The sequence below is a fragment of the Crocuta crocuta genome, unplaced genomic scaffold (assembly GCF_008692635.1).
Source record: "Crocuta crocuta isolate KB4526 unplaced genomic scaffold, BGI_CrCroc_1.0 scaffold53, whole genome shotgun sequence".
NCBI lineage: Eukaryota > Metazoa > Chordata > Mammalia > Carnivora > Hyaenidae > Crocuta > Crocuta crocuta.
The window spans coordinates 2,257,767-2,269,650 of NW_027529432.1; the positions used below are offsets into that span (position 1 = coordinate 2,257,767).

The 11,884-nt window shown below is 52.7% G+C and overlaps 1 protein-coding gene across 1 annotated transcript in view; it reads left to right on the top strand.

Moving 5' to 3' along the window:
* LOC144227964 (solute carrier family 22 member 20-like) overlaps positions 1-11,884 on the top strand; it is a 23,435-nt gene that overhangs the window by 1,387 nt on the left and 10,164 nt on the right. The window contains 5 exon segments of the mRNA XM_077759775.1: positions 1,534-1,688; positions 4,074-4,242; positions 4,743-4,866; positions 6,255-6,370; positions 11,040-11,254. Coding sequence (XP_077615901.1) covers positions 1,534-1,688; positions 4,074-4,242; positions 4,743-4,866; positions 6,255-6,370; positions 11,040-11,254 — 779 coding nt within the window.

Here is an 11,884-nt window from a genome sequence, read left to right on the forward strand (position 1 = left end):
GGTGGGAGGTGGGGCTGTGTTCCTCTGTTCTTCCAGGAGCCAGAACAAAGCTCTCCTGCTCCACGCCTCCTCTAGCCACTCCCCTGCCTTCCCGCCTTCCTCCCTTCTCCCTCCCCCTCAGCTCTCCCTGGCTGCAGGTTCTGGGGGGCCCTCCCCCCACCCCCACCCTGGAGCACAGACTGCCCCCTGTGCTGCGTGCCCCAGGCCCCTCGTGGGCAGCTCTGTCATGTCTCCTGTCACCCTGCGTCACAGCACAGCCTGCTCTCCCTCCGTGTGAGCTTCCACAGTGTCTGGTTTGACACCGGCCCCCAGCGCAGGACTGGTACTTAGGGGCGCCTGGGGGGCTCCGTCAGTTAAGCATCTGGCTCTTGATTTCATCTCGGGTGGTGATCTCACGGTTCGGTTCATGACAACGCGGAGCCTGCTTGGGATTCTGTCTCCCTCTCTCTCTGCCCCTCCCCTGCTCACTCTCTCTCTCTCTCAAAAATAAACAAAAATAAACTTAAGAAAGGAAAAAAGAATGAGGGGCACCTGAGCGGCTCATTCGATTAAGCGTCCGACTTCGGCTCAGGTCATGGTCTCGCAGTCTGTGAATTTGAGCCCAGCGTGGGGCTCTGTGCTGACCGCTCAGAGCCTGGAGCCTGCTTCGGATTCTGTCCCCCTCTCTCTCTGCCCCTCCCCCTGCTCGCCTTCTGTCTGTCTGTCTGTCTCTCTGTCAAAAATAAATATTTTTTTAAAAATGAATGAATGAGGAGCCCCTGGGTGGCTTAGTTGGTTAAGGGTCCAGCTCTTGATTACAGCACAGATCATGTCCCCAGGGTCGTGAGACAGAGCCCTGCATTGGGCTCCACGCTGAGCTCAGAGCTTGTTTAAGATTCTCTCTCCCTCTCTCTCTGCCCCTCCCCCTCAAAACAAACAAACAAACAATGAGTAAACGAATGAGTGGATCATGGGGTATGTGGGGAAGAAGTGCTGGCCACCCTCTTCCTGCCCTGCTGCCCTCCCAGTCCAGCTAGAACTCTGGCCCTGGACCCTCACTTAACAGATGGGGCAGTGCCAGAGCCAGACTGGGGTACCCTGCCACCCTGAACCCTGACCTTTGACCCCCTGTGGTGCGACAAGGCCCCAGCCCAGCCTGGACCTCCCCAACATGACCCGTTTACATGAAGGCTTGGCCCTGGGGTCCTGCTCCCACTGGCCCGTGAGTTCTGGGGCGAGGCCTCCAGCCAGCCAGGCGTGCACTCGGGGACCCTCTCCCCACCTGCCTCTGGCCCTTTGCAGAGTGCCTGCCTTTCCCTAAACCCGAAGACTAGGACGTGGGATGGGGGGCCAGAAATACTCCGTGGGTGAAGGAACAAAAGAGGAAATACATCTCTTCACCTTCAGTTTTCTCCACACCACGCTTCTCCCCCACCCCCACCCCCACCTCTGCCTCCAGGGCCCGGCCCGACCGTTCCGAGGGAGGGGCCTGGGGGTAGCTTCCTCCCGCCCTTCCTGCCAACGAACCTGACCTCGTGCCCGGCACCGGCCCAGGCTGGGCCGCAAGGGCCCTCTGCTCTGGTCCTACCTGCAGCTGGCAGTTTCGGGGGCCGCCACGGCGTACTTTGGCTCGTTCAGTGCCTACTGCGTCTTCCGCTTCCTGATGGGCATGACCTTCTCCGGCATCATCCTCAACTCCCTCTCCCTGGGTGAGTCCAGCCAAGGAGGGGCCTGGAGGGGAGGGGGGCTCGCGGAATGGGGTGATGGCCGCCCTGTTAGTGACGTCTTCCCTGCTGCGTTGTGCTGGGATTCTCACCAGGAACCTCCACTCAGTGCCCCCACCTCAGGGTTCTTGGGCGACCTGGGCTCTCAGCCCCGGCCCTGGCTCTCTGGATCCTGCGTTTCCATCTGCCCACCTGTGCGCTGAGAGGGTTGGATTGTTTCCTGTGTGAGATAGTCAACAATAACCGCTTAGTAAGCACCTACTGTATGCCAGGCTCGTTGTGGGCTCAGGGTGGGGACACAGAAGGGAGGTGAGACACAGTGGCCCCCAAGGCTGCGGGCAGCCCTGACATTATGTGGCTCCAAAAGGGGCAGGGTTCACCCAGGAGGCAAAGGTGGTAACTCCTTAGTGCCGTGTGGAGACCTGGCCCCCCGGAAGCCAGGTGGGAACGCCCCCCCCTGCCCCCAGCCCAAAGTGACAAGGTCAGTCCTCTAGGCTGGTTTCAGGCAGCTCCTGGTGGCTCTGGCCGGGCACACTGTAGGGCAGCAGGAAACCCACAGTGCACACAGGCTTGCCGCCTGCTTTTGCTGATGACTTAGTTTGCCCCTGGGACAGGCTTGGGGAGGGGGGCGCGCCTAAGGGATCCAGAGACGGCTGCCAAAGACGGGATGGGTCTTTCATTTCAGGGCTGGGGGAGAAATCGTGCGGCTGGAGAACCAGGATGTATCAGGCTGGCACATCTGACACCCCCCCTCCCCAAATCAGGACATCGAAAGTCGCTGAGCTCATGCAGGATCCCAGCCAATCCCAGCCCACTCGCCTCAGCCATGGGCTCTGAAGGCAGGAAGGGACATGCATGGCTCATCTCATGCTAGAATCAGCTCTGACACACACACACCCCTGCGCGCGCACGCACACACACACACACACACACTCCTACATACACAACACACACACACACCCATATACACACACCCCTACACACACACATACAGGCACCTCTAAGTACCAGATGCTCCTCGAAGCACCAGAGGCAGAGCAATGAACGAGGCAGATTTCTGCTCCTGTGGAGCCCGTGATTTTGTGCAGGAAGAATGATAAGAACACAAATAGGTAAATTATATAGCTCGTTGGAAGGTGAGAAGTGCCACAGAGGACAATTAAAGCCCGCAAGGGAAATAAGCATGGGGGTGGGCAGAGGGCGGGGACAGTGGCCAGGGAAAGTCCTCGCGGAGAAGGGGTCACTGAGCAGAGCTTGCAGGAGGGAAGGCATCCGCAGCTCTCTGGGGGAAGAACATTCCAGGCAAAGACACCAGGGCATGTGTTTCTAGTGGGTTCCACTAGAGGAGGGGGTCTTTGTGGCTGGGGCAGAGCACAGGGTGGGGAGGCGAGTGGTGACAGACGAGGTCAGGGAGTTGGGGGGACAGATTCTTAAGGCCTGTGGCCATTTACAAGACTTTGACTTTGACTCTGAGCAAGCGGGGGCCACTGGAGAATCCGGAGCTGAGGCGAGGCCTGACCTGATCTGATGTCGCATATTTCCCAGGATCCCCTGGATGCCAGTTCCGAGGCTCCCTCGTGGGTCACCAGCAAGCCACAGACGGGCTTGGGCCAGGGGATAGCAGGAGGAAGCGGGAGGGGTTATGCTGGATTCTTCCGGTGAAAGCAACAGGATTTGCTGATGGACTGGACACACGAGCTGGCTGCTCATGGGAAAGAAGTGTCCTCGTTAATTTGTGGTGGTTGCCTCCTGCGTGCTTTATTAACTAGTCCCCCCTAGATGGGCATGTAGGTTGTTTCCAAGTTTTGCTATTCACACAATAATCATGTAATTAAGAGCCATTCTATTTTCTTTCCTACCAACCATTTACATCTTTTGCCTGTTGTTTTGTTTTTTGTGGGGATTTTTTGGTTGTTTTGTTTTGCCTTTTCATCGTTTTCCTAGCAACTTGTAAGAACTCTTCCGATAGTAGGGAAATCCACCCTTTATCTGTAATTTGAGTTGCAAATTTTTTGTTTGTTTACCTGTGTTTGCTGACTTTGTGACTTGGCTTGCGGTGTTTATTTATATTCAGATGTTCTTGTTTTTGTAAAGTCAAGTTTTGTAGATCTTCCCTTTTGTTGCTTCTGGGTTTTAGGCTTTCTTAGAAAAGGCTTTTCCTGACTTTAGAATTGAAAAAAAATATGCCGTGATTTTTCCTAACATTCTTGTGTTGTATTGGCTATAGTCAGTTCTTTGGTGCACGCTGTGTCTCAGCAGGTCTCTGGAAAAATTTCAAGCGGCCACACAGTCCCTATAAAGGGCACAGGTGAATGAGACAACCTCATGGGCTATGAGTCTCACTGATGGTGTCCTGATTTTTCTCTGCAGTCGTGGAGTGGATGCCCACCCAGGGCCGGACCATGGCGGGGGTCTTGCTGGGGTTCTCCTTCACCTTGGGGCAGCTCATCCTGGCCGGAGTGGCGTATGTGATCCGCCCCTGGCGATGGCTACAGTTTGCTGTCTCTGTTCCTTTCCTCATCTTCTTCCTCTATTCTTGGTACGTCCTGACCGAGAGGGGCGTGGGAGGGTGCGCCTGTGTGTGGCTAAGCCCACACCCATGACAAGTTTGGGGTATGCAGTGACCCACAAAAGAGAGTCGATGCCTGTGGAGACCACGGGCTCACAGGTACTGCCCATAGCTATCAGGAAGCTCCAATAAAATCCCTTACGCTAGTACAGGGCTCCAGAATATTCCAGTGGTTTGGCCTCATCAGTTCCTTTGCAACTCACAACAAGTGGAGAACTGAGGCACAGCCCAGGCAGGGCCCATGCCTTATTCAAGCCACCCACCAGGGTCAGAACCAGATTCAAAACTGGATCTGTGGAAGTTTCTAGATGCCCCTTCAGGGGTTCCCTGTCTGATGTGGTCTGGAAAAGGGAAGCAGGTGTGTCCCCCAGTTTTCTGGATTCAGTGGGCGGCAGGACAGGCCACCTCTCAGGGTTTGGAGCGTTAGCTCCGCTCAACGCTGCCACTCTTCTTTCCCCTGCTGGTCACAGGTGGCTGCCAGAGTCACCCCGATGGCTCCTGCTCCACGGCAAGTCCCGGCAAGCTGTGGAGAACCTTCGGAAGGTGGCTGTTATGAATGGGAGAAGGGACGAAGGGGAGAGGCTGACCAAAGAGGTAGGCGGCATGGGTGCGAAGAAGGGATAGGAACTGTTTCTAATCTTTTTTTTTAAATTTTTTTTAATGTTTTATTTATTTCTGAGAGACAGAGAGTGAGCAGAGGAGGGTCAGGGAGAGAGGGAGACACAGAATCTGAAGCAGGCTCCAGGCTCTGAGCCAGCTGTCAGCACAGAGCCCGATGCGGGGCTTGAACCCACGAACCATGAGATCATGACCTGAGCCAGAGTCGGACGCTTAACCGACTGAGCTACCCAGGCGCCCCAGGAACCATTTCTAATCTTGCTGGTGGCCTCAGGATGTGCCAGGATGAGCTTCCCGGGTGCCTCCGACCATCCAGGTGAAGAGGCTGCGAATCAACCCAATAAGAAGAGGTCCAGTCTGGCAGCAACGTTTGCCGTCGAATGGCTGTGTGAGCTGAGATGAATAATTTAACTGCTTTGCTCACCAGGCCATCCATCCATGCAATGGAGGGGGGAAACCCCCATTCACGAGGACACCAAGCCGAAATGTACATAAAATAATGAAATGAAAACATTAAAATAGAAATCATAAAATGAAATTGTCAAAGAATCAATAATAAAAGTACCATTTGTTATAAATCTCATCACAAGATAATTACCATTTATAAGATAGTCACCGGTTATTATAAATAAGTACCATTTGTCAAGCCCCATGCTAGGCACCAGGCTAGGGGCTTGATGCACATAATCTCATTTGTTTATCTATTTGTTTATTTAATCAGAGAGAAAGAGACAGAGAGACCGAGCGCACACAAGTGGGGGAAAGGGGCAGAGGGAGAGAGAGAATCTTAAGCAGGCTCCATGGTCAGCAGTGTGGAGCCCGATGCTGGACTTGATCCGCTACCCTGGGATCATGACCTGATCAAGAGTCGGACACTCAACTGAATAGCCACCCAGGTGCCCCCATAATCTCATTTGATTGTCACTTTAGCAGATAAGGAAACTGAAGTTTGAATTTGCCTAAGAACACACGGTGGGAAGAGGCAGGATGGAGAGGAGACTAGAAACAGTCATCTTTTGCTTTTTAATTTTTTAAATGTTTCTTTATTCTTGAGAGAGAGACAGAGTGTGAGTGGGGGAGGGGCAGAGAGACAGAGAGAGAGGGACACCCAGAATCTGAAGCAGGCTCCAGGCTCTGAGGTGTCAGCACAGTCGCCAATGTGGGGCTCGAACCCATGAACTGTGAGATCATGACCTGAGCCAAACTTGGACGCTTAACCGACTGAGCCGCCTAGGCACCCCTAGAGACAGTCATCTTGCCAGAGCACTTGACTTTGACCTTCCTCTCCACAGATGAAGGGACTCCTCACAGGAAAATAGGGTCCCAGATCCTTCCCTTCTGCTGATCAAACTCTCCTTGTCCAGGTGGTGAATTCCTACATCCAGAGTGAAATAGCAAGCGTCCGTCCCTCTAGCTCAGTCTTGGACCTCTTCCGAACCCCGGCCATCCGAAAGATCACGTGCTGTCTCATGATGGTCTGGTAGGTGATGTGCTCAAGCCCAAGTCTTTGCCATGAGGCAGGGACATGCCTTTTATTCCCACCTCCAAAGTCTGTTCTTAAATACTCAATGTAACGAGCAAATGAGCCTTGTGAATTCAATCCTGTTCCGTACCCTTTCTCTACGGTCCTCTGATTCTCTGCTGGGCACTGAGATGTGGTCACAGATGAGACATCCATGCTGACTTAGGGACCCCAAATCTGGGCAGTGGGCCTCACCTTGGTGGGGGCCACCAGTTGAAATCACCCGCGTAGTTTTTCCAAAATGCACCTTGTCCCATCCTGATACGCCCTCGGGGCTCTCCGGGAGATTCTGGGAAGTATCCCATTCTAGAAAAACACTTGTGGGTCCAGAGGGGGACAGACAGGGAAACAAGAATGTCTTTGAGGTGTGGCAAGTGTCCTTATAGCAGTTCTCTTGGTTGGGGGTGCTGAGTGCTTCATGTAGGAGATGGCATTTAGGTGGATTTTACAAAATGACCATGTAGTTTGCCAGGTGAGCAGGAAGGAATTCACAGCAGCCGTGTAGATGGGCATGCGGATGTAAAAAGGATCAAAACACAGGGGCACCTGGGTGGCTCAGTCAGTTAAGTGTCTGACTTCAGCTCAGGTCATCATCTCATGGTCTGTGGATTCAAGCCCCGCATTCGAGCCCTGCATCAAGCTCTGTGCTGACAGCTCAGAGCCTGGAGCCTGCTTCGGATTCTGTGTTTCCCTCTCTCTCTGCCCCTTCCCTACTCACAATCTGTTTCTTTCTATCAAGAAATGAAACATTAAAAACATTTTTAATAAAAAATAAATAAACACTAAAAAAATTTTTTAAGTAGATAAAAATACAAAAGGGATCCGTTCCCATCAGGACAGACAGGAAGCTGGCAAATCCTAAGATAAGGAGCTGATTTAAAAAAGGGGAGGGGACCATTTTAATTTCACTTGACAGAATGTCCTAGAGATTTAAATAATACATGTGGTTATTTGTGAACCAGGGAACACAGGCTATGAATGACCTGTTCTCTGGAGCAGCCCAGCCCTCTTGTTTAATGGGAACCAGTCAGGCAGTGGTAGAAGACCAGACTCCCCGGGTGACCTTGAGCAAGCTAGCCAGCCTCCTGGTGCTGCCATTTTCTATTTAGATATCTACCTGTAAGACTCTTTTGAGAACTAAATATTTATTAATCCTCAGATCAGTTCTCTAGGTGTCCCAGATGGTTTAGTGTTGATCTGGCTGTGTTTAAGGCAAGACGCAAAAAAACCTTCCATGCTGTTCCGCCATCTTGGCCCCTCCAGCGAACTAAACATTTAGACATGTAACCTCACCCCTGGCCAGGGTTGAAGTGCTCAGGTAGAATCTATTCTCTGATTTAAGTCTGGAGCTGTGTCCTTTGTACATTGGAAATGTGGAATTGTCCTCCACTCTGGTTTTAAATTATTTTTAATGTTTTATTTATTTCTGAGAGAGAGAGAGAGGCAGCATGAGCAGGGGAGAGTCAGAGAGAGAGGGAGACACAGAATCCGAAGCAGGCTCCAGGCTCTGAGCTGTCAGCACAGAGCCCGGCGCGGGTCTCGAACCCAGGAATCGTGAGATCATGACATGAACTGAAGTTGGACGCTTAACTGACTGAGCCACCCTGACGTTCCCACTGTGGACCTTTAGAGGGGCTTCTGCCCAGCAATGTTACAGTGTGGGGCAGCCAGAGAGCTCCCCGGAACCCAAGTCAGGGAAGAGACACCCTACTGCGGTCAACCTGCTGGCCCAGGTTTTCCCCTGGCCTGCGAGCTTCTACCTCACTGTCCTCTTCCCACTGGGAAGAAACATCATAAACTAAAAATTCCAAGGTTGGGGCGCTTCACATAATGCAGCAGGGATGGGACCTTTCTCTTCCCAACACTTGGGAAGTCATTCTTACCTCAAGATGAAAATGGGGCACATGGAAAAAAGCAAACCATTTTGGGGGGAACAGAGATACTAATTTGCTAGATAGGGGCGCCTGGGCGGCTCAGTCGACTGAAGTCCGACTCTCGGTTTCTGCTCAGGTCATGATCTCACAGTTCGTGAGTTCGCTCCCCGTGTTGGGCTCTGCACTGGCAGTGTGGAGCCTGCTTGGTATTCTCTCTCTCCCTCTCTCTCTGCCTGTTCCCTATTCTCATTCTCTCTCTCTTCAGATAAATAAATAAACTTAAAAAAGAAAAAAGCTGCTAGACAGCCAGACTCCGTCCACGACCCCTCCCTGAAGTACCAGAGTCTTCAGAAAGGCCAAGGGGGAGGGGGATGGCTTTGCAGCAGAGCCCTGGGCAGAGGAGGGGAGATGAGGGGAGACGAGGAGATGGGAAGAAAGCGAGACTCCCAGGCTTTTCCAGGGGAGTCTCCGTCCTCCCTGCCGCCCTGGGGGTCCCAGTTGCCCAAACTATGGTGCCCAGAAGGCCGGAGGCTGTGGAGGCTTTGATAGGAAGGGAGCCCCAGTGCTGCCTCAGGAGAAGTCAAGGCAGGGAAGCACGAAGGATAATTGTGTTGTGTCTGAATAACGTGACAAAGTTGTTTCCACGTTGGGGAGAGGAACATGGTTCCCTTCCCAGAATGCCTGTCTCCCCACCAGACCGGAAGCCCCGACAGGGCGGGGCCGCGTCCGTCTCATTCGTGGTGGAACATTTCCATGCTGGGAAGGAAGAAAGGCAGGAAGATGGACGCTGGAGAGAAAGAGGAAGGAGGAGGAAGACCAAGAAACACCAGACAGAGGGGGAAGGAGAGCCTGAGGGCGCAGTGTCAGGGAAGCCGGGACACCAGGAACCCACCAGAAGGGAAGGGTCGGTGGGGGACGGGGTGGGGACAGAAGGCGGTCCGGGCAATGCCCCTGATGTCCAGGCAGATAAGGAGACCGATGAGGCAGAATTGGCCTCTCCAAGGTCCAAGTATCTGCTCTAACGCATAGCAAACAAAGCTTCCATCGCACTCCTTCCCTGCAGTATTAAGAGCCACAGGATGTTTTATCCTGGGTGTTTTCCGGAGTGTTCCAAATAGTATGTGGGCGGCCTTGCCTCTCATCTCCCCTAGGAGGAGAAGTCAGACCTGGATTTCCCCTGGACGCCCTCAGACCTGCCCAACAGGAATTACTGTGTCACCCTTCCAGAAGCATCTTTGCTTTCTCTCCGTCTCCCCTGACTCCCATAGCTGGGGTAGCTGGGAGGGCTGGTGGGTGCTTCTCGGTAAGTGGTAAGGGTGCCGCTGCCGAGCCCCGCTTGGAGAGAGGCCCCCTGTCACATTCTACTTTCTCCCCTCCCCTCCCCATATGCGGCCATATCAGCATGTGGTCTGCGGGAAACAAAAGCAGGCCGACCCACAGGGGTTCTCAAGGGTCAATCCCGAGCCCCCTTCTTCTGGACTTTGTTTTGTTTTGTTTTGCTTTTAGTAAGTGTCGTAAAGTACACAGAACAAAATTTAGCATCTTGACCATCCATTAAGTGTGCAGTTCAACAGTGTTAAGGGCGTTCACGTTGCTGTGTTCCAGAACTCTCCTGAAACTCTATTTAAAACATTTTTTTTTAANAAGTCGGACGCTTAACCGACTGAGCCACCCAGGCGCCCCCTGAAACTCTATCTTAAACCCATTAAACAACTCCTCATTCTTCCTCCACCCAGCCCCTGGCAGCCGCCATTCTCCTTTCTGTCTCTGTGATTTTGCCTACCCGCAGACCTCGGAGAAGTGGAAGCATACAGTATTTATCTTTTTGTGACTGGTTTATTTCATCTCAAAGGTTGATCCATGTTGGAGCATCTGTCAGAATTTATTCCTTTTTTTTTTTTAATAGAGCACGCAAGTGAGAGAAGAGAGGCACAGTAGGAGAGGGAGAGAGAGAGAGGAAGAGAGAGAGGGAGAAGGAGAGAGAGAATCTTAAGCAGGCTGCATGTTCAGTGTGGAGCCTGATGCGGGATGCCATCCCATGACCCTGGGATCATGACCTGAGCCGAAAGCAAGAGTCAGACACTTAACCAAAGGAGCCACCCAGGCAGGCCAGAATTTCTTCCTTTCTAAGGCTGAGTAATTGGCCTCATACACCTCATGCTGTTTATCAACCCATCAGTCAATAGGCACTTGGGTTGCTTGAATAACGCTGCTATGAACATGCATTTGTACATGGATGTACAAATATGTCTTTGAGATCCTGCCTCAGGGATGTCTTAAATTTCCGTGGAGACCCCCGGTGTGCGAGCTCCACGCCTTTGCTGTCAGATTGAATGCAAACCCCCCCTCACCAGAAGCAGCCCAGCTTCAGGTGCCGATTTCTCATTAAACACTGGGAGACACAGTGAGCATCCCATGGAGGCTTCGCCTTATTGCAAGGCTCTCATTTTCTCCCTCCAGCTCTTAGACGTGAAGCTCACATCAGCCACTGAAGGCTGGAGGGGGAGGGGCTAGAATTGTGCAGACAGGGGACCCCACGGGCTTAGGGGAGCAGGTGGTTGGGCAGGGAGGTGGAGGGAGGGCCCAGGGCTCTAAGACCCAAGTCAGAGACCTAGGTTTGGTGGGGGGGGAGAATGGGAAGTCGGGTGAAATTCAGGGAATTTTAGCTCCCCGAGAGAAGGGTCCTGTGTCATTCATCCCGTGTGCTGTCCCCCCGGGTCCAGAACAGGGAACCATTCTGCTGCCTCTTCCAGGTTCTCCAACTCCCTGGCTTACTACGGGCTGGCCATGGACCTGCAGAAGTTTGGGCTCAGCGTGTACCTGGTACAGGTCTTGTTTGGGGCCATAGACATCCCCGCCATGCTGGTAGCCACCACCACGATGATTTATGTGGGCCGCCGGGCCACAGTCGCCTCCTTCCTCATCCTGGCCGGGCTCATGGTGATCGCGAACATGTTTGTGCCCGAAGGTGAGCCATCTGCTTCTGCCGTGACCACCGGGTATCTCCGGGGTCTGGGGTCTGCTGGGCGATGAACACAATGAGGGAACAAGCCTGAGGGATATGCTTCTGGATCTGGTAAGGAAGTGATTGTCCATTAGCAGCGTTTTTACTAAGCACTCAGCGCTTGTATCGATTGTCAGCATGGAGAATTGGCAAAGAGGTCAGTCTTTGCCATGAAAATATTTACCAAGCTGTCAAGGGGATCAGGCTGAAGCATAAAAACAAGTGGCAGGGGGAGCAAAGGTCCGGCTGCTGTGTGCTCACCTGGAGCCTGGCCGGTGCCATCTCGAGGGCTGGGAAGTTAGGGTTTGAACCTCAGCTGGGTGGCCCTGGAATGGTGGTTTGCAAGCTCCCCAGACCTTTGAAAACCCCCAATGTCCAGGCCAGCGCAGCTAGTGTTAAGGAATGGCCCTCAACCCTAGGTATTTATGTATGTATGTATTTATTAAAAAAAAAATTTAATGTTTATTATTTTTTAATTTTTTAATGTTTTTTATTTATTTCTGAGATTGAGAGAGAGAGAGAGAAAGACAGCATGAGCAGGGGAGGGTCAGAGAGAGGGAGATACAGAATCTGAAACAGGCTCCAGGCTCTGAG